Source organism: Hevea brasiliensis, chromosome 13, assembly GCF_030052815.1.
Source record: "Hevea brasiliensis isolate MT/VB/25A 57/8 chromosome 13, ASM3005281v1, whole genome shotgun sequence".
Taxonomy (NCBI): Eukaryota; Viridiplantae; Streptophyta; class Magnoliopsida; order Malpighiales; family Euphorbiaceae; genus Hevea; species Hevea brasiliensis.
Window position 1 is genome coordinate 78748666 of NC_079505.1, and position 23812 is coordinate 78772477.

Consider the following 23812-nt stretch of genomic DNA (forward strand, 5'->3'; position numbering starts at 1 on the left):
CTAAGCTAAGGGTTTGACCACAATGTCTTCGTCTTTGTTCCTTGCATTAGGATTGTGCCTGAAAATCCATCTCCAACTCTTGAAACTTTTCCCGCTCCTTTTGATTCCTCTGTCACTAACTGTGATCCTACATGAACCTCCATTAGTGAACAGCGCATCTCCCATAAGGGTCCCAAAAGGGCCTCCACATTGATGCTGTGTCAGAAAATCACCGCCTCTCATGCTACCAAAAGCAGAATTTGAATCTGACAAAGCACCACCAATCTTCGCACAAGGTAAATCTGCTCTGGACTCTGACGGCAAATCAAACTTGAGTTCAATGAAGGCTGAATCATCCATAGTAGTAAAGTTGCCTTCTCTAAGTGAAAACACACGTCTAGTGTTTTCTCCATTAAAACCAGGATCAAGCTTTTTGGGATCTGAAACACTAGTGTCTTTCTTTTCAACGTCGAAGCCACTTTTTCTTGGCTCTGCTTCACTGGAGCCGCTTTTTCTATCAGGATCAAAGAGCAGACCACCATTGACACCAGAATTCCTAGCTGCGGAAATGGAACTCCTAGCAGCTGAAATAGAACTCCTAGCACCAGAAATAGAACTCCTATTACCAGAAAAGGCACCATCTTCAGAACCAAAAAAGCCACCGCCTCTGAAACTGCATAGAGACCTGGACCTGGAAACGCTCATGTCATCAACAACCCAAAGATCACTTTTTTCTTCGAAACCGCCAACACTGCTTCTCTCACAACCCTTTTCCCTTTTCTTGCTAAACAGCTTGCCAATCCTCCAAAACCTACCTTTCCTCTTTATCTCAACACAGCTACTACTGCTTCTCTTAAGGAAGAATACTTCATCTGCTTTTTCTCCACTAGTTTTGGGCTTAGAATTTGAATGGGAAAAAACTTCACTTTTTTTATCTTTTTCTATCAAGAATGAAATGAGACCAACACTGCCTACCTCAACAGTACAGGAATTGTGATTGGAAGAGATCTCAGAACAAGAGCAAGAAGAAAGCCTTTGTTCTCCACAGTCTGAGCAGACCAGCTTGACTAAACGATCTTTGAGACAATAAGCACATATACCAACTGAAGAAGATGATGGGTGTTTCTTGCATGGAAGATCAGATGATAAGATGCTGCAATCTTGGAAAAGGTCATTGCTGTACATCTCCACAGCTTTGCCTCTCTCTCTCATAGCTTCCCAAAACTCCAAGGAAAGAAAATGTTACTACTAGGGTTTTGAAGACCAGATTATGAAAGAAATAAGATGCAGAAGGATCTAATTAAATAGCTGAGCAATGAGCGTAGAAAGATCAAATCAAATATTGCATTCAAGTCGCTCTAATGAGTAAAAATGGAAAAAAAAGAAAAGAGAAGAGAAGGAAGTGGCTGCGTGGGGAAGTAGAGTTTAACTTAAAGAGCTGGAGAAAGAGACGAGAGATTGAAAAGGAGAGGACTTTTGGATTTCAAGTAAACCAAGGTACAATGACACTTCGCAGTGATAGACAAGCAGCCACAGAGAGAAGCGTTACCTTTACGCTTTTCTTGCCAAAGAACAGTACCCCAAGCGTAGGGGGGAAAAAAAGAAGAGGAAAGAGTGATGAAGCAAGCACTAGTTCCTTGCAAGTGCAAGGTATAATTGTGTAGGGAAGTGAATGCAACAACAAATTGAGTAAAGAAGCAGGAGAAAATTATACAGCATCACCATGATTCCAACTCAGAATCTGTCTTGGTATGACAACCCAACCTAAAATTTACTTTCTTAGTGAATTCATTCATTCATTCATAATATTGGGCTTTTTTTTTAGTAATTGAGCTCTATTTGATTCTTAAACTCGGTGATTTAAAGGACAGATTTGATGTAATTTTTCATAAATTTGTCATTCATTTTTTTTACAAGGAAACTTAAGATCAAGTTAAACAGAGGAACAGTTAACTACATCAGCAAGCCAAAAAGCTTCCAACTCTACGGGTAGCTTTTCAATCCAAGAAAGAAAACTAGAACAATTAAAAGCAATTTAGTAACAGCCATGTGAGCTAATCCATTGGTTAAGAAAATTCTTGTATGTACTTGGTATATATACATCCAATTAATAGAAATTTAGTAAACAATTATATTAAGTAGAGTTTATCATAATTTTAAATAAAATTATTATAAATTTATATAATATATCGTATTTAGATTGATTGAGTGTATACATTCAGGTATAGATAAAATTCACTCGAGTTCTAATACTAAATTTTCAAGATGTATTAAGCCAATTAAAAATTTTTATCTAGAGTCAGTTCACTATAGACATAAAACACAAACTGACTCATGTATTTAATATGTGAGCTCTATCATATATCTTGTATTTTAAATCTATGACAAACCGAATCTAGGTCATAAAAACTTTATGCATATATGTTATATCTATTTAATTTATAAAAAATTATTGCCTAGGCCCTGTTATCATTAACTCAAAATATAAACATATAAAATATTTATATATTTAATAAATAGATCTCATCGAATATGTTATATCTTAGATATATAGTAAATTAGTTTCAGACAAGAAAAATCTTTATCTCATATGTCCTCAATTTTTGTTTTCGGCCTAGATGAGGCTTTACTGGTTTCATAGTAAAAATCCTAAATTGGTTAATAAAATATAATGTCTTCTATGATTCCCCTTCTCCATCAACCATATTCAATGTGTTTTGCTTAATTTGTTATCATTTGCGGATAAGGTGTTTTAGGAAGATAAACTAATGATAAAATGTCAAATGAGTGATAATAAGTCTCACAAGATACAGTTATTTCCATATGTTAAAAACAATTTTTTATGAGTTTGACCAGTGACAGTCAGGTTTTTCTTAAGTTTTAAATTAAAAAAAAAATTATTTTAAAAATAATAACTGCTTTTTTTAATTTAATTATTATATAATATGTGAAAAATTATATATAAATTTCTTTCATAATTAATTCTTCCAAATTTAAAAATAATTATTTAATTCATCAGTAAAGCACAGGATGATCCTTTTCTTTTTGTACTCGCCTGTAATACGGTGTAGTTTTTCACTAGATATTGGGCACGTGTGCCACAAACAAATACGTCGCATGGTCCCATCGAAAAGTCTAAGATTTTGCTATGGCGAGGGTTGGAAAGGGTAGGCTGTATCGGCAATCATGTATGATTACAGCATTTTATAAACGCGTGCGGTATAGCAATGGAGACCCGCAAAGTCTGAAACAAGCAATCGGATGATGTTTAGATGTGTCACATCCTATCTTTAATTCAATGCACCCTTTAACGTGTCGTGGTGGACTTTCCAGGCCTCCCATCTGTCGTTTACTTGTATCAAAAATATGGGATCCATTTTTCGTATAACCTTATACGATTTATAATCTTTAATTTATAATATTTTTAAATTTAATTTATAAATCTTTTTTAATTGTAATAGTGATTTGCAATTAATTAGTTAACATGATAAGCGACAAAAAAAAAAAAAAAATTCTGTTCTCTCTCTTCATCACTCTTTTTTTTTTCCTTATTTCCCTCTACTCTCTAATTCACCGTGTTCTCTCTCACAATTTGTTTCTCAGTTTTTATCTTCTCCGTGGCAAACATGAACCCAATCATAGTTGAAGTGACAATTTATCCTCTACACGTCTCCTTTTTCTCCCTCCCTCACTTTTTATCTTACTCTCTATCATCTATTGCAATAGAATTTTAATTTATAATTTTTCAATATAGTGATGAGTAAAGGGATAGAATGATTCCACAGGGTCCTCTCTCTAACGTTTGCAAGAGCGAGAGATTCTCTTTGTTTTTTAGAGTCTCGTTTTCTTCGTTGCTCTTGTTCAAACGATTTCTTTTGCCCCATCCGAGAAAGGGAGGCTCTTTCGTCCTTCACCCAATCGTGAGTTTGTTCTCTCTACCATTAGATGGGTTGTAGATATCTTTTGCTCCTTTATTTTTTTTTTGTAGCAAATCCGCACTCAAGGAGTGAGAGCCGCTCTATGTAGATTTGATTGCCTTGTGCTTGGTTTTTGTGTGATGACTCATGCATGGCGTCTTTGCGGTTACGGGTAGTTTTGGAAGCTTGTAGGTCATCGATGTCGACACCATATTTTGGTCGATTCTCGAAATCAACAGACTTTGAAATCGATCCTAGCACCAAGTCTCCAGGACGCTCACTTCATTATCGATCTCTCTTCAAAGAAACCAAACCAACACCAAGTCTCCAGGTCGCTTAATTCATTACCGTTCTCTCAAACCAATTATCGAGTCACCTCGCCAGCCGATCACATTTCCGACCTCCATTTTATAAATGAAGTTAAGGTTTCAATCCGGTCCGATCTCCGTTGTGGATAATTGTTTAATAAAATTAAGGTTTTAATCCGGCTTGATGTTGCTTCCGATCTTAAGTGTTCAAATCAGGTTTACAATTTTAATAATCTTAAGTCCCGTGCGGTATTTGTTCTCAGATGATCTCATGCTTACAATATTTTTCTGACCTCTTATACTTAGATTAATAATCACTTTTAAGTTTGATGTTCTAATTGGTTCAGACAGTCAGGTGCTTGTACAAGTTAGATACTTTCCGATCACATCCAGTCATTGAACAAAAGAGAGAATTTCATTTCATTTCAAAATAAAATACAAGTCATTCGGCTGGAGGATCACCCCCAGCTTGTTCTACATTTCACTCACCCTCTCTATCTCCCTCAGCTTCCTCCTCGCTCTCCTCTTCATCTTGGGGAGCCAGGTCCATCATCCAAGAAAAGTCCTCCTCAGGATAACGCTTCTTGAGCTCGGCCAAAAGGTCCCCGTGGGCGTTCACATAAGCACCGGCCTCCCTCGTCACTGCCTCTTCATCTTTCACTCTAAATTCTTCAGTGAGGCGAGCGACATCAGCAGCTCGGAGCGCCTGAGCTTCTTCAAGAACATAAGCCTGCTCGGCCAATTTATCCTCATAGAATTTCTTCCGCCCCTCAATTTCAGCTATATATTCCCGGGCGGATGAAAGTTAGGCTCGGGCGGAAGCTGCTTCCTGACCCACCTTCTAGATCTCCTGCCTCAAATGATAAGCCTTTTCCCTGATGATGTGCTAGTTCACTAAGCTCTCCACGCTCAAGCTCATCGTCTGGGCCAGGATATCATCAATGTTGCCCAGGGTCAGCCTGTCCCGATCCTCCTGGAGGCATATGGAAGCTCCCAGAACCTTTGCCAAATCGGATTCCCCTGAACAGATCGGTTCTTCTCCAGGGAGTGAATCAGAACCTGAGCGCCGCGGGAGAGGGTCCTCGAAGTGGGTTGGGAAGGACCCCCTTCCGCACTCGAAGCAACTGGTGGAGGTGGTGGCGGCTTTTCTTGTCGAGGAGGATACCGAACCACTTCTACTTCAGGGATCGGCGGTCCTGAAGGTCGGGACGAGCCTCCCTGCATCTCCCCTAGATCGCGCCTTGGCATTTGTGAGGCCTCGGCGCGCTTCATCTCCCGTACTTTCCTAGAGACCTCTCTCTTCAGCTTCCGACTCTCTTTGGAAGCCTCGCCGCTCGCCATACTTGCACAAAGAAAAAGTCAGTGAGTTCGCTAAGGCTCAGAGATTAGAGATGTAGAAAATACCGGGGCCGAGGTCATTGAGCTGAAGCCCGCGCTCTTCGCCGGTAACCAGCCGCATCATCCAATGATGCAGCTCGGCCATCACCGCATCTAAATAGGAAAACTTCTGATTGGCCGCCTGATCCTTTAGCTCCATTACCATTGCGCCCTCTTCCCTACTCAGGGCGATGTGCTTCGAGAGTTATGGGCCTAGATGCAACCAGCTACGTGGGAAACCTTCAAAACCGTTCGGGATCTTGCTCCTCAGAATAAAAAAGCGATTCCTCCAATTCTTCAGCGAGGAGGGCAGATCGGTAAAGAGCCCACAATGCGGTTTCGCCTGAAAGAACCAGTACTCGTCGTCCTTTCGACGAGTTAACCTATGTAGCTCAGCGAATACCTTCGCTGTAGGACTAAGTCCCTTAGCTAGGCAGAGGCCTCTGAAGGCTACCAGGATCCGCCATGAGTTCGGATGTACTTGGGCTATACATACTTGGTGGAATTTCAGAACGTCCATGAAGAAGTCATCAAGAGGAAACCGCAGCCCGGCTTTTAATTGCTCTTCATATATCATGATCATATCAATTTCTTCGAAGAAATGATCAGCTCGGAGATTGCCATGGCATTTGATAAGCTCCTATGAGTCGGTCTGAAGATTGTATTCTTGGCTAATTGTTTGCAGATCGGTTTCTTGAAGGATGGACGACAGCTCATCCACGGGGAGGCTCTCTCTCCCTGAGGAATGCGTTCGTCTTGAGGGTGCCGCTTGACCACGGGCAGAAACGGAGGTGGTAGGAGGTTTAGATCGCCCGCTTGGTCCGACCACCTCAACCTCATCTGACAACCACGAGACATTAACGGAAGGGGGGCTCGTCGCTCTCTGACCATCGGCGCCGCTCATTTTCAAAGAAAAGATAAAATTTAACTAAAAGAAAGATCAAAACCCTTATCGGAGTGTGATAGATGTCGGAAGAACTTGAAAAAACGAGAGAATTTTGGAATCGCTCGCGAGATGCTGAAAATGACATAAGGGAGCAACTGGTTGACCCATCCCCTATTTATACCCGTCTGAGCATTTAATGCTCACAATATCCCAAGCGGCGTATCGGTTAGCGGGATTCGCCAGTTTTTCTGACACGTCGTAAGAACATTTCAGAAACTCCATAAATAAATAAAGGGAGATCGGCTAGTTAAAGCTCGGCGAATTAAGGTAGATGTTCAGAATCACAGATCGGCTAAGGGCTATTTAGTTAGGAATCGGATCGGATAAACACATTTAGAGATCGGAAAATAATCAATGCAATAATAATAAAATGATAATTGTCAAAATAAAATTTCGTTTCCAAAAGGTCGTGGTGGACTTTCCAAGCCTCCCATCTGTCATTTACTTGTATAAAAAAGATGGGATCCATTTATCGTATAACCTTATCATAACTATACGATTTATAATCTTTAATTTATAATATTTTTAAATTTAATTTAAAAAAATACTAAAAATCTTTTTTAATTGTAATAGTGATTTGCAATTAATTAGTTAACATGATAAGCCAAAAAAAAAAAAATTCTGTTCTCTCTCTTCATCACTCAATTTTTTTTTTCTCTTATTTCCCTCTACTCTCTAATGCAACATGTTCTCTCTCACAATTTGTTTCTCAGTTTTTATCTTCTCCCTGGCAAGCATGAACCCAATCATAGTTGAAGTGACAATTTATCCTCTACACGTCTCCTTTTTCTCCCTCCCTCACTTTGTATCTTAGTCTCTATCATCTATTGCAATAGAATTTTAATTTATAATTTTTCAATATAGTGATGAGTAAAGGGATAGAATGATTCCACAGGGTCCTCTCTCTAACATTTGCCAGAGCGAGAGGTTCTCTTTGGTTTTTAGAGTCTCGTTTTCTTCGTTGCTCTTGTTCAAACGATTTCTTTTGCCCCATCCGAGAGAGGGAGGCTCTTTCGTCCCTCACCTAATCGTGAGTTTGTTCTCTCTACCATTAGATGGGTTGTAGATATCTTTTGCTCCTTTTTTTTTAGCAAGTCCGCATTCAAGGAGTGAGAGCCGCTCTATGTAGATTTGATTGCCTTGTGCTTGGTTTTTGTGTGATGACTCATGCATGGCGTCTTTGCGGTTACAGGTAGTTTTGGGAGCTTGTAGGTCATCGGCTTTGAGTATCTTTTGTTATTGGGTGAGAGGGCAAAGATATATGGTTGGTGGCATTTGCTAGACCCCTGAGCCAATACTAAATGGCTGATCCGTAAAGGATGAGTGAGAGGCCGACGAGTTTTGCCACTGCCACTCGTTGTTGGATTCTAAGATGATCTATTGCTACTTCAACTTTCTTGACCAGAGGTTGTTTGTGCTTCGCTTCATGATGGAACATCACCCAGCCTTTTTGCTCCTCTGAGGATGCTTTGATAGGGGACTCCTTAATCCAACTCTTTGCCTTAAATGGTCATCTTGTGCTACTCGGTGAGCAAGATTCCCCGAAAACTTTTTCTTCGCAATGGCGGTGCCTCACTGCTTGACTGCGGCAGTCTTCTCTGTAGTTGTCTATCTCCAGACCTAACTATGGTTCCTTGAGGCTCGGGGCCTTTATTTTTCTTCAAGGCTGCATATTTAACTGCCTTGGTGTAAAATCCTAAGTTTTTTTTTAGCCTTGGCCTTAAGTTTAAACTTGTAATGGGCTCAATGCCCATTAAACTCTTCTAGTAATATCATTTTACCTTTGATAAAAAAAGAGAAAATGCCAAAAAAAAAAGCAAATATGTCTTATAAATTAACTTGATTCGTATATAAATTAAGATAAATACTTCACATTAAAGAAAAATGGTAATTTCAACTCATAAGCCCCCATAACCACAAGCAAAAACACCAGTGCCAACAAACCACAAATTATATCTCTAAATTTGACAATCAAAAGAAAAGAAGAAAGAAAAATTTTGTTCTGGGCGAGTCAGTATAATTGCGCTTTTTCGCCTCTCATCTCCTGCAAGCTTTTATAAACCCAGATTTGGAGCATCTAATGCAGTTCAAGGCCAAATCAGATAGGGCTAACAAGCTCACACCCACTGGCACTACCAACACATGCACATGGAGCGATATCTTCTGTCTCAAAAACAGAGTTTTGCGTCTTGTCCTCGATAGTCTTGACCCTCGTAGTTCATTTCAATCCCTTTACTTCTCTTGCTCAGCTCCGGCTCCTTAGTCTTAAGAGAAATAATTTTTTTGGTCTGCTGCCAGACCTCTCTTTCTCACTATTTGTATTAGCAAATAACGTTGGTTTCTGATCCTACAACAGTTAAGAATGGGGCATAAAAATTAGAAAATAGTAAGGGCGATGGGGGAGAAAAAAACTAAGAAAAATGATAGGAGAGACAGAGAGAGAATGGAGAGAGAGAGAGAGAGAGATAACTTTGTATTCTTTAAAGCTTGCATAAGACTTAATTCTTTAGAAAATCAAAATTAATGGTTGGTTCAGTTTATGCATAGGAATTATGCTTTTAGAAAATCAAAATTCATCTAGTTGAGCAAACGGTGAACCAATCAATTCGATCAGTCCATAAGGAAAGATGGCAGCCTTATATAAGGTGGAGAGAGGGAGATGTGACGAAGAGGGAAAGGAAAAAAAGAGAAAGTAAAAGATGATTAAAAAAAAAAAAAAGACAATCCATATTTGAGGTTTTCGAAGGTAATTTACCTATTAGAATTAGAATAAATTTTGAGTGGTAGGAGAAAATTTTGAAGGGTAACTTCGAATAATTAAAAAAAATTAATTTTTTATGAATCATAAAATAAATATAAAAAGATACTTTGATAAATAAAAAAAATATAAAATGTAAATTTAAATTAGTGAAATGATATGCATTTCAAAAATATTTACATTTTTGTCACAATTATATGATAGTTTAGATAGATTTAATTAATCACATTATTTATAGATTAAATTAATGAGTATTGAGAATTATATAATCGTAAAAAATTAAAAATTAAATTGTATATTTATTCATAACTATATTATTATAAGATTATTTAAAAAATAAATATGCACAACACAAGCAAAAAGCATGTGTGTAGAGAGGCATAATGGCTGAGGGTGCAGGCGCCCCACGCATGCACATCCCTAGCACATCATTGGGGCACTTATAAACAAGTGTTTTTAACGAATGCTTTTCGCCTAATTTAATTCATCTTTAAATGCTCATAATCATTATAATGTTTCCATTTCTCTTGCTTCACTAATTATTATTTTTTTTAACTGCTAATTATTATTATTTTTTTAATTCATCCTTTATATATGTCCTCTTATACCTTTCCTTAGGAATGGTAACAAAGCAGCCAATTAGAAACAAAAATTATCTGTAAAAAATTTAAATTAGAGCAAAAACTTTAGTTTTTTAATGGAGATTTTTTTTTTTATTAAATAATAACAATATTTTATTAAAAAATAGATTATAAGAGGTAAATATAATCTTAATAATAAATATATATTTTTTATAAAAATTCTAATATTTAAGTGCTTAAATATATTAAAATAAATTAATTTTTAATAAATAATAATAATATATTATTAAGTATAACAGGTTTTGAAAATTTGGAACGAAAAGATATTCTCTTCATCCTTAATTCCCACAATATTAAAAGTAGATAAGATTGGAGAAAATTAGTCAGTGCAGAATGGGTTAAGATAAGCCATCATCCTACCTTTTCTTGCTCTTAAGTCACTAAACAAGCAACATTATTGAGTAATTTTAATGTAATTGAAAATAAATCATTAACAAAGTTTAATAAGTAGTTTTGTTTTTCAAATGATTGATCACTAACATAAATTTTATAAAATTTCTTTGTCAATTTTTTAATCTTTAATATAAATAAATTTATTCCAACACATGAAATTGACATCTCTCTTAAAATAAATATTATCCTTAAAATGTGTTCATCATTAATGCAATTACTTCCATTTTATTTAAAAAATATATATTTTTTCCAACATATTTAAGCAACCATCAAGCTCAAATGGCAAATATACTAGTGTTACTGCTTGACTTTTTTGAAATTGGATTTGAAATCAATATTTTATAATCTTGAAAATATTTTTTTGTGACTAATCTTGAGAATAATCTAACATAATTATTGAATTAAATTATGGTGTGTTTTTGCATGGCTATATATATATATATATATATATTTTTTTTTTTTTATTTATTTTTTTTTCTTCTAGTTTTGCATACCTTGTCTTTCTGTACAAGGCCCACTTCTCTTTTGGTGTAAAGCCATTATTATTCTTAACATATGTTCATTAAGCTTGCTGGCTACATGGGAAATGATACTTCATTAGTAACTTAGGGATGAAGCTCAAATTTTAGCATAATAATTATCCCAGACAGAGATCATTAGCTGTGGTATCAAGATATTGTATTACGGTTTTTCTAACAAGTATAACTTTGTACTTATTAAGGATTATAGATATACTTATCGATTTTTTTAATGTGTGTGTGTGTGTGTATATTGAATTAATAACAGCAGAAAATAATAGTGAAAAAGGGAAACCTCATGCAAAGGGCCTAATTAGCCCCTGAAAACCTTGTTTGCAGGAAATTTAAGCCGCCCACTTTTGCCTCTTGGTCAACTTTACATCGAGTTTAATATAGTTTAATATACATTGGGTGTGTGTATATATGCTTATGAAGATAAAAATTAGCTTAAAAAGGATTGTTTTATTTCAAATTTAAGCTGGGACGCACATAAAAATGCAGAACATGATCAAGCACTAGCTTCAACTTCCAATTGTAGAAACAACATTCATCATACATGCTTGCTCTAAAACCATGTGCATTTGAGGGGAAAGAATATATATATATGTGAATAACAGAATTCATGAGAATAATTTCAGATAATTAAAGATCGCATTCCTAATTTTCTAAATCTCCAATGAAGCCAAAAACTAACCAAAATTTCATTGTCAAATCGTAAGACGACTTTCCAATGCAACATCCCAGAAAAATAGGTAGGTCATATGCTAGATCTCAATATAAAATGGGCTTGCTTGTTGATATTAACCCAGTTGCTCTAAGAGTTAGATGCTTTTAACTAGTATAAGTTATACCCAAGCCTTACTACTATTAGTTCCTAAACTCATCAAACAGCAATCCCACTTCCACCCAAAGAGGAAAAAGACCTCTTCCCAGCGTGCAACAAGCTCAAACACCCATCATAAAATTTTAAAAACGTAGGGATAATCATAAAAGGTCTGCATGCCTCAAATTGCCTACTCTACTGTGGTATTTAAAAAATAATATGGTTGAACCAGATCTTGTGCCCTGAATCCAGTGACAACCCCGTCATCAATGTTAAACCAAAATTGATAGATGTGCCAAATCATCAATTTTACTGCATAGCTCCTGACTTGCCTGTTGAATCATTAATTGAGCATACAGAATTCCCATCAATCAAAAGCAGCCCAAACCACTGAAATATAGAACAAACGCAAAACCATACTTGAAACATAACAAATTAACTCCAAAAAAAGGACAATTTATACAGCGAATCACAGGCATAGACCAAGAACAAGGAAATGGCGTACCCAAAATCAGAACCTGCATTTTTCAAGCTTCTTTCCTAGTTATCCTGTCAATTTAGAAAGAACAAAACAGTTACTAACCAAGGTACTGTCTTTGGGAAGAAGGAAATTCACATGACACTCAACCATTAACTCAATGATAAATATACAAGTAGCAAGCAGAACCGAACACCCAATCCAAGCGACATATAATCTCACTCAAAACAGAACAGCTAACAGTACAACCTCAAACATTATTTTTGAAGATTCAAATGCCAAAACCACCCAAAAAAACAATAGAAAACGTGAACTTTTTGACCAGAGGCATCATTTTTAGTGCATCCCATATAAGCAAATTCTCACCTGAAGCAATTAATGCCCAAGGCTGTTGTGATTTCATGAATGACTGATGTGGCAAAATGCAAATAGAGTCCCACTGAGGTGAAAAAAAGAATTGTGAGACAAAAATATAAGAATATGCAAATATGCAATAGGAGCAATTAAAATTAACACATGCATAACTCAAACAAAAAAAAGAGTTCTAAAAAAAATTAAAAAAAAAAACCTCAATTAACATGTTAAAAGGATTTTCAATAGCAAAGCAAATTCACTCCATATGCTCAACTCAACTCAACTCAACTCAATTAAGCCTTTATCCCAAAAATTTGGGGTCAGCTATATAGATTCGCTTTCTCCACTCTAAACGATTTTGGGTTAAATCCTCAGAAATGTGTAATGCTTCTAGATCATGTAGTACTACTCTCCTCCAAGTCAATTTAGGTCTACCCCTTTTCACTCCATATTCTCAGTGTAAATAAATTCAAAAGACAAGGAAAAAGTAACATGCCTGTGAATAAACAGTAACCAAGAAGAACCCAAAATTCATCAACCAAAGGAACTCTGCAACAACAAAGGTGATTATAAAAATTACCATGCCAGCCAAATGATTAAAAGAGATGTTTGTTATGAACAAACAGAAGCTACAACTAAATTATCACATACCCATCATTCAGTTTGGCAGTGAGTGCATTTGCAATGGCAAATGGTAGATATAATAATGACTGCAGAAATTGGAAAACAAAGTTAACTCTCCAGTTAATTAACTTAATATATATACCTCCAACAAATGGAACACAAATTTAAAAAAGTAGTAGAAGCTTTTGCAGGAGATATTAAAAAAAAATCTCTTAACACTGAAGGGAATGCCACAAGCATTCTTCGGAAAGCTCCCACAACCACAAGTGCTAAGCACACACATAACAGAAACACTTGACTGAGAGCAATTGTATGCTATTAATTACAAGGAAGTGGATAGCCTATGGCAAATGAATAATCGTGTATCTGACACGTATCAGATACCATTCAAGTTCAGACAAAGCATTATGCATTGTGGATTTCCATAAAAACCCAAAAAAAAAAAAAAATCACTTTCTAGGTAGACTTTAATACATATGAACAGCCTTTCACATTGCTGAATATTTTTGAGTCAAGAATTTAAATATACATACCATGCACATGTTAGTTTTCAATCCCTTTGGTTCATCACACAAGTGGGCCAGAATCATTCTTCCCTGTCAAATCAAACTCCGTTTCAGCAACAATATATGAAAGTTAATGGTATACTGTTTGTGCTAATTTAGAAAATAAGTTAAATTTCTTACAACAGTAATTGCATCAAAAGTGCACTGAGATTAGAAACCTCCTTAAGCACATGAAAGTAAAGTTGGTCTACCGTTATGCATTACAATATCATATAGAACTACAAGCATCAAATTTTGACCTTCTTAGTTTTTGTTTCTATAAGAAGCTTATCACATCTGTAATAGAAAAAATACACCTTCATGCCATCACAGTTAAGAACACCTTACATGTAAAAAACTTCAGCTATATGTTTTCTAGTAATATTCCATTTGATATTATGGACAAAGTTAAAATTTTTTTTCCCACTTAATGACCTGTGCGTGTATTCTCCACAAAAAACACAGTAACTGTTAAGAGAGGATGTATCAGGTTAAGCATGGAACTGATTGTCACCATTATGTTGCTGCACTGTTCAAAAACATAGTGATGTGATCATGTAGGACAGGCATTTTCCTATAGAATTCTGCTAGATTTTCGTCTGACATCAGCAAACAAGGTCACCTGAATTGCACAATGATTGCCTTTTGTAAAAGTTGTGATTAAAAATGCCTATTTAGAGTCTGTCCATTTGGAACAACCCAACAGGCCCACAATCCATGTCAAGCAACATCTCCTTAACATGAATAAGTTAATGGAATTTTTAATTTATAATGACAAGAAAACAGCATCTTGGAGACACTATCAAATACATACAGACACAAAATCATTATAGTTAAAAAAATAAATAATAAATAAACACATGCGCACACACCAACACACATCTTACCACAAGAAACCCAAATGCAAGTCCAGTCCCCAGTATGACTAGATGAGGATATTTTCCCATTATATCAGATGGAGACAGATAATCCCTGCATATGAAGTAAGATCCTAAATAAAGACCACAATGCACATCAAGAATTGATTATGCACACGATAATGTTGCAGGTTAAATCATACCACACCAAGACGCCTCCCATGAGCACAACAAAAGGGTAAAGCTGATAATACGAGAAAAGAATAAGAAATCTATTAAGCACAAATGTAATTGAGAAATGCATGTTCCAAAAAGTTACAGATTTACCATGGCTAATGCCAGTAACATGCTGCCTTTTCTTGACTGAACAACCTTGTAGACATTGCACACACTGCAGAAAAACACACATCATATTACGCAAGGAGATTCAAGCAGGCCTTCAACTAACAGCTGTAGTAGCATATGTATGACCTCAAGTGAAACCTCACAGGAACAATCCATATAGGAACTTTCACGCTAATCATTTAGACATGAGTGAATCACACTAAATTACATTCAAGCCCATATTGCAACAGCAAAAGTGCCCCCACACCAAAACCACCACCTCACCAGAGAGAGAGAGAGGGGAAAAGAAAGGAAGAAAAGGACTAAAAAAAAGTATCATTTTCACATGGACAACTGAATAACATAGCAAATTAAACTATGTACCACAATTTAGTCTGAAGATCATAATTGAATGGGTACCAAAACAATTTAACATGGAGAATCAAGCAAGAGTTGTCAAATAAGAGCAGGAAATATCATAAATGAGTGTCAAAGTAAATTGCTATAAATGAAATACGCAACAGGGAATTGAAATTTTCAATCTTTTCAGAAGCATTTAAGTGCTTACTTGAATGCAATCGTAGGAATAACACCACAAGCTATCATTATAAACAGCACAGCTCTGAAAGTTGGGATTTCTGAAGTCAAAAGAAAAAAAAAGTGAATTTTTCTTCCTGACAACTGTTAAAAATAAGAAAGCAGCACAAAGGTAAGGGGAAATAAAAGTTCATGAAAAGACAAGGCATCGAGGAAGTATAATTGGCAATTTCGATGTGAAGTTCAGCTATCAGGATAGAGATGACTTACCAATCAAATAGCAGTGTATGTTATAGTAATCCATTATTCCAAAGCAATCAATAGAAAACTCAAAAATAATATTGCAATTAAGCATTTACAAAATAAATTCCAGTAACTTACTGACAACCTACTTCAAATCCTTGACTGATGAAAAACAAAAGGATTAATGTCCAAAAAAAATCTTATTCTTTTCTCAAATCTTGGAGGATACCCATAAAAGACACAAAATGCAGGACAGATCTGGTGACAAATGTATATATAAGCAAATAAGGGAACACTAGATAAGTCCTCCATCCAGAATGCATCATGTAACTAGTATAAATCATATAACTAAATGTTGCATGGCATTTCATTATCATAGTGACTAGCAGGGGAAAAAAATAGTGAACAGTAATTCAGCAACATGATTACTGTCTTCAATCTTCACACATAGGAACTGAGCCCAACTATGCCTTAGTCCCAAACTAGTTGGTGTCTTCAAGTATAGGAAATAACTTGATGAATAAATAAAATGTGAAGCAATCAATTGTAAGAATATTGCAAACAGGCACAAATTATTTAAGCTACCATTATGAAATAACTACAGCATATATCTATAAAATATAAAATTTAGTAAACATAAAGATAACATACATCATCATACTCCATCCTTTCAGGAATAGAAAACAAGCAAAAAATACACAAAAAATAAAGATATTTTTTATGCTAAACATCACAACTTCAAAAACTGGTTTCTGAAGTCTGAACATAACATGGCAAACAACATTCTTAAATTTAAGGACATGATAAGACACAAGTACAAGACAAATTTCAGCTAAAAACTTCCAACAGATATTTCCTTCATAGATTTAAGGGTAGATTAGAACCTTCCTACAGTTTTTAAAGTGTCTATAAACAAGGGGAGTGGGGAATGGTAAGGAGATGAAAAGGAGCATGTATGTACATCAATAAATGAACTGCCAAACATAGCAAGGATTAGGAATTCATAATTCTTACCACTTATAATTGGCACCCAACTTAAAAAGGGAAAAGACTTCCCAAAGTTCTGAACCCACCACTCAGCACCTAAAAAAGATAACAACCCAAGTTAACATCAAAGTAAAAAATGGAAAAGTGAAGAAAGATGCAGAGAAAGGAATATTGAAGAAATAATTAACAATATGATGTGGTAAAGGAACTTCATCCATATGTGAGTTATTGTAAGTGCGACAAAGGAACAGAAAGACAATACCAACTACGCCTGTGAAAAAATGAGCTACATATATCATCATCAGACCCTCGGTTGGTCCATTAATTGCAGGAAGAATAAGAGTATTTGTGAAAAAGCTGGATCAAAGGAAGCAAAAATTCAAGTTATCAGTACAATATCGAATAGTTACAGCAAACAAACCTAAGTATATAACACAATGGAAATAAAAAAAATTCAACGGTTAAGAAAGCAAACAACAGTAGGTCTGACTGAGAGAAAGTGAAATGAAATAAAAGTTATGCAGTAGAATACCATTTCATTCAACTTATACAAAATAAATAAAAGCATCTTAATATCACTAACTGTTCCCATGTTGCGCCGTAGAATGGAACAGCTGATAAAACCCAAAACCAGAAAGTGTCTCTTCCACACATTGCAGTGCTACCAAAAGCCATGCTTTCAAACTGCGGAACACCAAGAATAAATGTTAAAGAAACAACACTCACTGGAGTTAAAAGAACCAAAGATGGAAAATACATACTGCACATGCAAGAGCATCACATCCTGCAATAAATTGGGAAAACCAAAAAAATATACTTAAGAAACATTCAGAAATGATAACTATTAAAAAATGGAAAATCACTAACAACAGAAAATCACCATGGTCAAAAAGTTCTCCCAATGGGCTCGAGGAGCTTGTCCGTCGTGCTTGCTTCCCATCAACAGCATCAAAAGTCTGTGAAATTAACAAGAAGTTGGTAAAAGCCACAGTAAAAACACAGTTTGTCAACCAATGATATGAAACACACAAGAAAAGATTAATGCATGTGAGAATTAAACTCACACCTGATATAAAAATAGAAGTAATCCATGTGCAAAGTGAACCCATCTTGGTGGAGCTGTATCCAAATGAGGTGAATATATCTGTGATGCAAACATAAATTAGGGGAAAAAAAGAGGAAAAAAAAATTGTCACAAAGCAACTTTGTACAAACATGACCACAAAGAACTTCCTACTCACATAGCCAAGCAGTGCAGAAGTAACCAAGAACATGAATCCTGTAAGGGTGATCTTAAAAACCAAAAGCAGAACCAGTTAGTAATCAAAAGCAAGAAAATATCATTAGGAAACTTAGTGTCACAAATCAAAGTACAAAGCATATCATCTTACCATGTTGGGTCTGGAGAAGATCAGGAGGCAAATAGTTTTTGGAAGGAAAAAAAAAAGGCATTAGGAAATATTATTAAATCAATATAAAACTTTCTGTGTGAAAAATCAATGTGAAGCATAAGCAATGAATGCTACTCAGAGTACAAAGTCCAAACTCAAGGTACAATGTAAAACTTTTATAGAATTTTACATCCAGGATGCTGATTTAGACAGTAATGTTCCATCTTTTACCATCATCCCCAAGCGCGACAAAGGGTTATAAAAATGAACAGCAGTTGAATAGCCTTAAACATGAGGAAGTAACCCTGCTAATTGCTAAGTGGTCATCATAAGGTACTCGGTAATGGTAACTGCTTGGATTATCTTCAAAGGTGACTACAATAAATAGTAAAATCCCAAGGAACCTAATAGCAAGAGCTTCCAAAATAGTATCAAGCAATATTCTTAGAGCAGTACCTCAATCCCCTCTTTCTAAGAATAAAGCAAGAAAATGTCCAACTACAGTGGAGGTTTAAGAAGAAAGTGAATTTAGGGGGCGTACATCCACATTCAAATAGGTGGTTCCAAGTCCAACACAAATAGAAGCTATACTAGAAAATCTTAAACACCTGTTATATAACAGCCAGGAAGACCAAGCAATGTCAAGACTCGCAATGAGAATCAACTCATCAGCACTCAACAGCTATTGTTATCATGCTACTTAAGGTCAGAAGGATACATCATGGTCCTGGATTTTGGAACTCTTTAATTTCTACACAAAAAATGCATAGTTTAAGCTTAGGGTCAAATAGCATGGGGCTTTACAACAATATTTTTCATTTTATGCAATGGTGAGAAACTGGGTTATGACCACATGTATCATCAATAAAGTGCTCGCATATTACAATTCACAATTAATTATACTGAACAAAATTAAATAGTACTTTTGAAAAAGAAAATTGTAGAAATAGCAATTAAAGCACATAGGCAAAACCAGCCTAATTTCCTCATTACAGCCATTAGTTTAAAAACCATTTGAGATTGAATATCATTCCCATTATCCTCCATTTGCCAGAGCAATTAAAAGCCCATAAACACTGAAAGATTTCATTCAATTAAAGCAACCAAACCAAACAAATAGCGTTGAATACGCAAAAAGCAGTAAAAAAAATCCCAAAACAAAAACAAATTACTCACGGCATCCAAAGAGGGAAGAAGTTAACGAATCGACTCCAGAAGGGTTGCAACACATATTTAGCAACGTAAGAGTGATCAACTCCACTGTACTTATATCTGTGAAGTGCTGCTACTCCATGTGATCCTATATACCCCATTCCTTCACTCAAAAAAAAAAAAAAAATCAGAAATATTGCTTCAAGAACCTGATCACTCTCTGTACAACCTGCTGGAAAATTGTGAATTTGAGATTATATACTACATTTAACTGATTTAAGCAAATGATTAAAAGGGATTAAAGGAAAGAAGAGCATGCGAACCTGGATTGGCTAGTATAAAAAGTGGATCTAGAATTAGAAACAAGCGCAGATCTAAGGATCAGAGAAGAGAAACTCTAAACGAAAACAACAATGGAGGATTAAAAAGAAACCTTCACCGATTAAAATCGAGAAACAGAGAGAGATATAAGAATTTATAGAAGAAGAGCCTTTTGGTATGGATAGAAAGCTGATGAGAAAAAAGCATAAAATATTGTTAATCTCCCGCCCTAGATAATCACGTTTTATAATTTATGAAAAAAAATTCTTCCGTATAAGATGTGAACACAGACATTAAATATGAATCTTTCAAACGAGTATGATATAAGATTCTTGATGAATTTAAGTTTAAATTTTCTATAATCACACCTTTATATAAATTATAATATAAATAAATAAAATTTTTAATATAATTAATCTGATTAAAATTTATTAAAATAAAAACTTTTAATTAAGACTAAATTAATCAATTAATTAGCTTAATTAATTATAAGGTTGAACAATTGAAAACCATTTAGGATTATTAAAATATGGATTTGGTCACCTAAACTGTAATTAAATTTAAAAGCAGTTCACTTTCAAGGTCTCGTTGAAGAAGCATATTCTCTTAGGCCCTTTTACTTTGTGCAATTTTTTTTTTGTTCCTTTTATTTGGGAAGAAATGGAGCATACAGCGTCCTTGAAAAATTGTACGTGGATTTCACGCGGTTTCTACAGTACGTTTTCTTTTCATTCGTCTTCTATATAAATCGGAAATTTTTCACATAAACTTTATTTTATGGTTTAATATGTAAAATTCATTAATTTAATAAATTTTATTATATATTAAAATATTATTTAATGATATAATATTTATATTATTATTTAAAAATTAAAAATTATTTAAATTTTAAATTTATAATAAATCAAAATAAAAAATCCTTATAATGCTTGTTTTGATCGAATACTTACACTCTGTTTAGAAAATTTTTTAAAAATAAAAAAAAAAAAAAAAAAAAAATTTTTTTTTTTTTAAATTTTAAAATTAAAAAAAAAAAAAAAAAAAAAAAATTTAAATAAAAAAAATTTTTTTTTTTTTATATATTAAAAAAAAAAAAAAAAAAAAAAAATAATTTTTTAATTTTTTTTTATTTTTTATTTTTTTTTTTTTTATTAAAAAAAAAAATAATAAAAAAAAATAAAAATTATTTTCCCTCCTCCTCTTATTTTTTTTTATATTTTTAAATAAAAAAATATTAATCTTAATTTATTTTTTTTTATTTATTTTCTTTTCGCTCCCTTTTTCCTTCCTTGCTTCACGTAGCATTTAAGTTGGGATCCGTCCTTGCTTCACGACCAAACGGTCAACTTTTATCTCGAGAAAAACATCTTTTTCAAAAAAAATATTAAAAAGATTTATTTAATAATATTAAAATATTAGGCTTTTAAAAATAAGTACAAAAATTTAAATGTGTGATGTCTCGCACTAAACGACAAGTAGTTCACGAGGGAAATGGTGAGAAATTATATTAAATGACACAAATGTTGAAAGTGGCTTTGGAAAATGCACTTAAAAAAATATATGAAAAATTGGGATAACATGGCGGATATATCGAATCCAATTCAAAAATTAAATTGAAATTAAAAAAAAAGATATTGTAGAAATTGAGGCAAATTTATTTTATTATTTTAATATAATTTTAGTTTTTCATTAATAATTAAATAAAAAATATTACAGATTGTACCAAATTAAAAAATTAAAGTTATAATTGGCTTTACACATATATTTTTTTATTATTTTTTAATATACTATATAATTTCTATATAATTAATTATATACATTTATCTTAATTAAAAATATATTATATAGAGTATACATATAATAATGGATTATATACACACAGATATTAAATTTAATTTGTAATTTTTCTTCACAATTTATATTGATAAATACATAAAATTAATTCAATTAAAATACGTAATAAAATTATAATTTAATTACATTAAATTTTTATTTATAATTAAATAAAATAATAAAACATGGAATATAATTATAATTTTATTAAAACTTTAGTTGCATCAGCAAAAAAAAAACTTGAAGGGGTCATAATTAACATTTGAGTTAGTTTATTTTGAAAAAAATATATAAAAATGTATTTTAAATTTTAATTTTGTCATACACTTACCTCCATCCATCTATATTTATCGACTTAATTATTAATTAAGGAATTTAAAAGCATTTAATAAGGAAATAAATCTATCTGTATAGATAAATTTTGCAGAATTTTATTAGGTATTGCTACATGGACAAATTAATTATATATATATTAATTTATTTATTTTTTCACATAAAATAGATTACAAAAAATATAAAAAAAATACGATTTTATTGAAAATCTATATTGAATATATACAGATTAACAAGAAGAATTAAAATAAGAAGAATTAAAATGAGAGTATTATAGTTACATATTATAATTTTAATAATTAAATTATATAAAAAATATTGAAAATAAAATATAAATATTAAAATTTAAATTAAATAAATAAAAACTAATTTCTATTAAATTTATGCATAGCAAAGCATTTAACTAGTTGTTAATAATAGTAAGAATTAACAGACAAAAAGTGTATACTAATAAAACTTAAAGACAATAATAAATTACCATAAAGGGTATTAAGATATTTTTACTGTAACACCCCAAAAATTCTAAATTTTATTATTTTATGAGTATTATTGATATTTTAATTTTATTTAAATTTTAAGAAATTACTTGAGATTTTTCAGATTTTAAAAATCGGATTCGATTTTTCGAAAATATAAACTTTGATGATTTTTAAAAATTAATTTAAAGACCACGTGACAAAACTAAAAATATATTTGGAGTCTACAAATTTTTTTGAGTTTTCTAGAATTTTTTTCGGAATTTTTGGACCTCGTTTTCGGTCCCAAGGCATAGTAAAAATTTAAAATTTTTTTATCTTGAATCGAACCGGCCGAATCGAACCCGACCGATCGAATCGGACCGGCCTTTTCTTTTTCTTCCTTCTTCTCCCCGCGCGCGTCCCGACCCTCCTCTCTTCCTCTCCCGTTTTCTCTCTCCTCCCTCCTCCCCTTGCCGCACCGCTGCCTCCCCTTCAACCCCAGCTGGCCGGCGCCTATCCCCAGCCGTCCCAGCCCACCGGCCGCCGCCTGGAACGCCGAAAAATGGCGCTCGAAGCGACGCGACGTGCAAGCGCGCTGCTTCATCTTCCCGGCCGATCCGGCCACCAATCGGACCGGGTCTTGTATCTAAATTCGTCTACTCGTCAAGAGCTTTCCATAGACACCAAGAACAGCGAAATCCATCGAGCGGTTTGTCCAATTTTTGCCTGGGAAGCTTTAGCCCATTTTGACTTTTGGGCTAGATTTCTCACAAACCGTGAACCCCACGAGAAAACCGAGATTACCAGAGCGGTCCACTCGTCGATAGCTTTGCGGCGATATAAATTTCGAATTTTTCTGACACCGTTTTTCGGTGGGTCTCATGGAACTTCGCAGTGTTTTTCCGAGCATTTAATGAGCTTAGAAAATTCCGTAAAATTTATGTACTAACCCCCGTGTTGTGAGCTTCGTGTAGGTATCTTCAATTCGAGGAAATTCGACAGTTGTCCGGGTCTGTGAATTTCCGGCCAGATAGACCGGCTATCGGAAAAAGTCTCCGAATTGAATCGAGGTTTTGGCTACCCCACCATTGTCAGACATTCCGAGCGCGTCTCTAGAGTCAGAATTGGCAAAGGTAAACCCGAACCTTACTTTTTCGTAATTTTCTAGTGCCTAAATAGGATTAAAAATCCATAAAATATTCGTGGTAGCTCAGAAAATTATGATTCTTTTTGCAATAGCCTAGTAATATTGCTAAGGACCGCGGGGAAAAATTTTAGAATTTTTAAAGCTTGTTTGGGCAGTTTTTTTGCAAAAATGATCAATTATAAAAACTAAATTGAAATTTTACATTTTGTGATAGATGACTGATTTGATGGGCCCAGGAGGGGCTGTGTGATGTGATTGAGTTGTGGATATATGAGTTGTGAATATAGAAGTGTGTTTTGAGCCCTTTTGCATGTTGGGTAGGTCCTAAGTATAGGGGAGACTCTGCCGGATTTTCGGCACGACTTAGGACGTATTTGGTCTTTTCATGATTTGTATTGAGTCAATTGTGTTAAATAATTATAATGTAATTGTCAGGTGAGCCGGGACAGCCTTCTTCCTCCGCCCAGCCGCCACAGTGACCGTTGTCAAGTCTATTAGTAAAATATTAATTTTAATTGTAATTTCGATATTATTATATGTTCAAGCATGCCCATGCATCACTTATATG

The 23812-nt window shown here is 34.2% G+C and overlaps 2 protein-coding genes across 6 annotated transcripts; both read right to left on the reverse strand.

The window, feature by feature from the left end:
• LOC110660804 (uncharacterized) lies at positions 1-1191 on the reverse strand. The gene has a single exon (XM_021819243.2). It carries the CDS (start codon positions 1189-1191, stop codon positions 1-3), a length of 1191 nt encoding a protein of 396 aa, XP_021674935.2.
• Positions 1192-11514: 10323 nt separating this feature from the next.
• On the reverse strand, positions 11515-19815 carry LOC110660709 (choline/ethanolaminephosphotransferase 1). Of its 5 annotated transcripts, none has more exons than XM_058132334.1 (20): positions 19476-19815; positions 19177-19381; positions 18001-18010; positions 17851-17901; positions 17676-17753; positions 17490-17565; positions 17371-17393; positions 17193-17293; positions 16872-16966; positions 16637-16705; positions 15411-15480; positions 14846-14909; positions 14722-14762; positions 14549-14633; positions 13650-13712; positions 13144-13202; positions 12989-13041; positions 12505-12577; positions 12166-12209; positions 11515-12050 (listed from the first exon to the last, which is right to left on the reverse strand). In XM_058132334.1, the coding sequence occupies exons 2-19, from the start codon at positions 19311-19313 to the stop codon at positions 12188-12190; spliced, it is 1170 nt and encodes a 389-aa protein (XP_057988317.1). In that variant the 5' UTR covers positions 19314-19381; positions 19476-19815; the 3' UTR covers positions 11515-12050; positions 12166-12187. The 5 variants fall into 5 exon arrangements, with proteins under 5 accessions (XP_057988317.1, XP_057988316.1, XP_057988315.1 ...); XM_058132333.1 differs by having other exon boundaries at positions 11515-11992; positions 19177-19315; positions 19476-19813; XM_058132332.1 differs by having other exon boundaries at positions 19177-19315; positions 19476-19813.
• Between the last annotated feature and the right edge of the window lie 3997 nt (positions 19816-23812).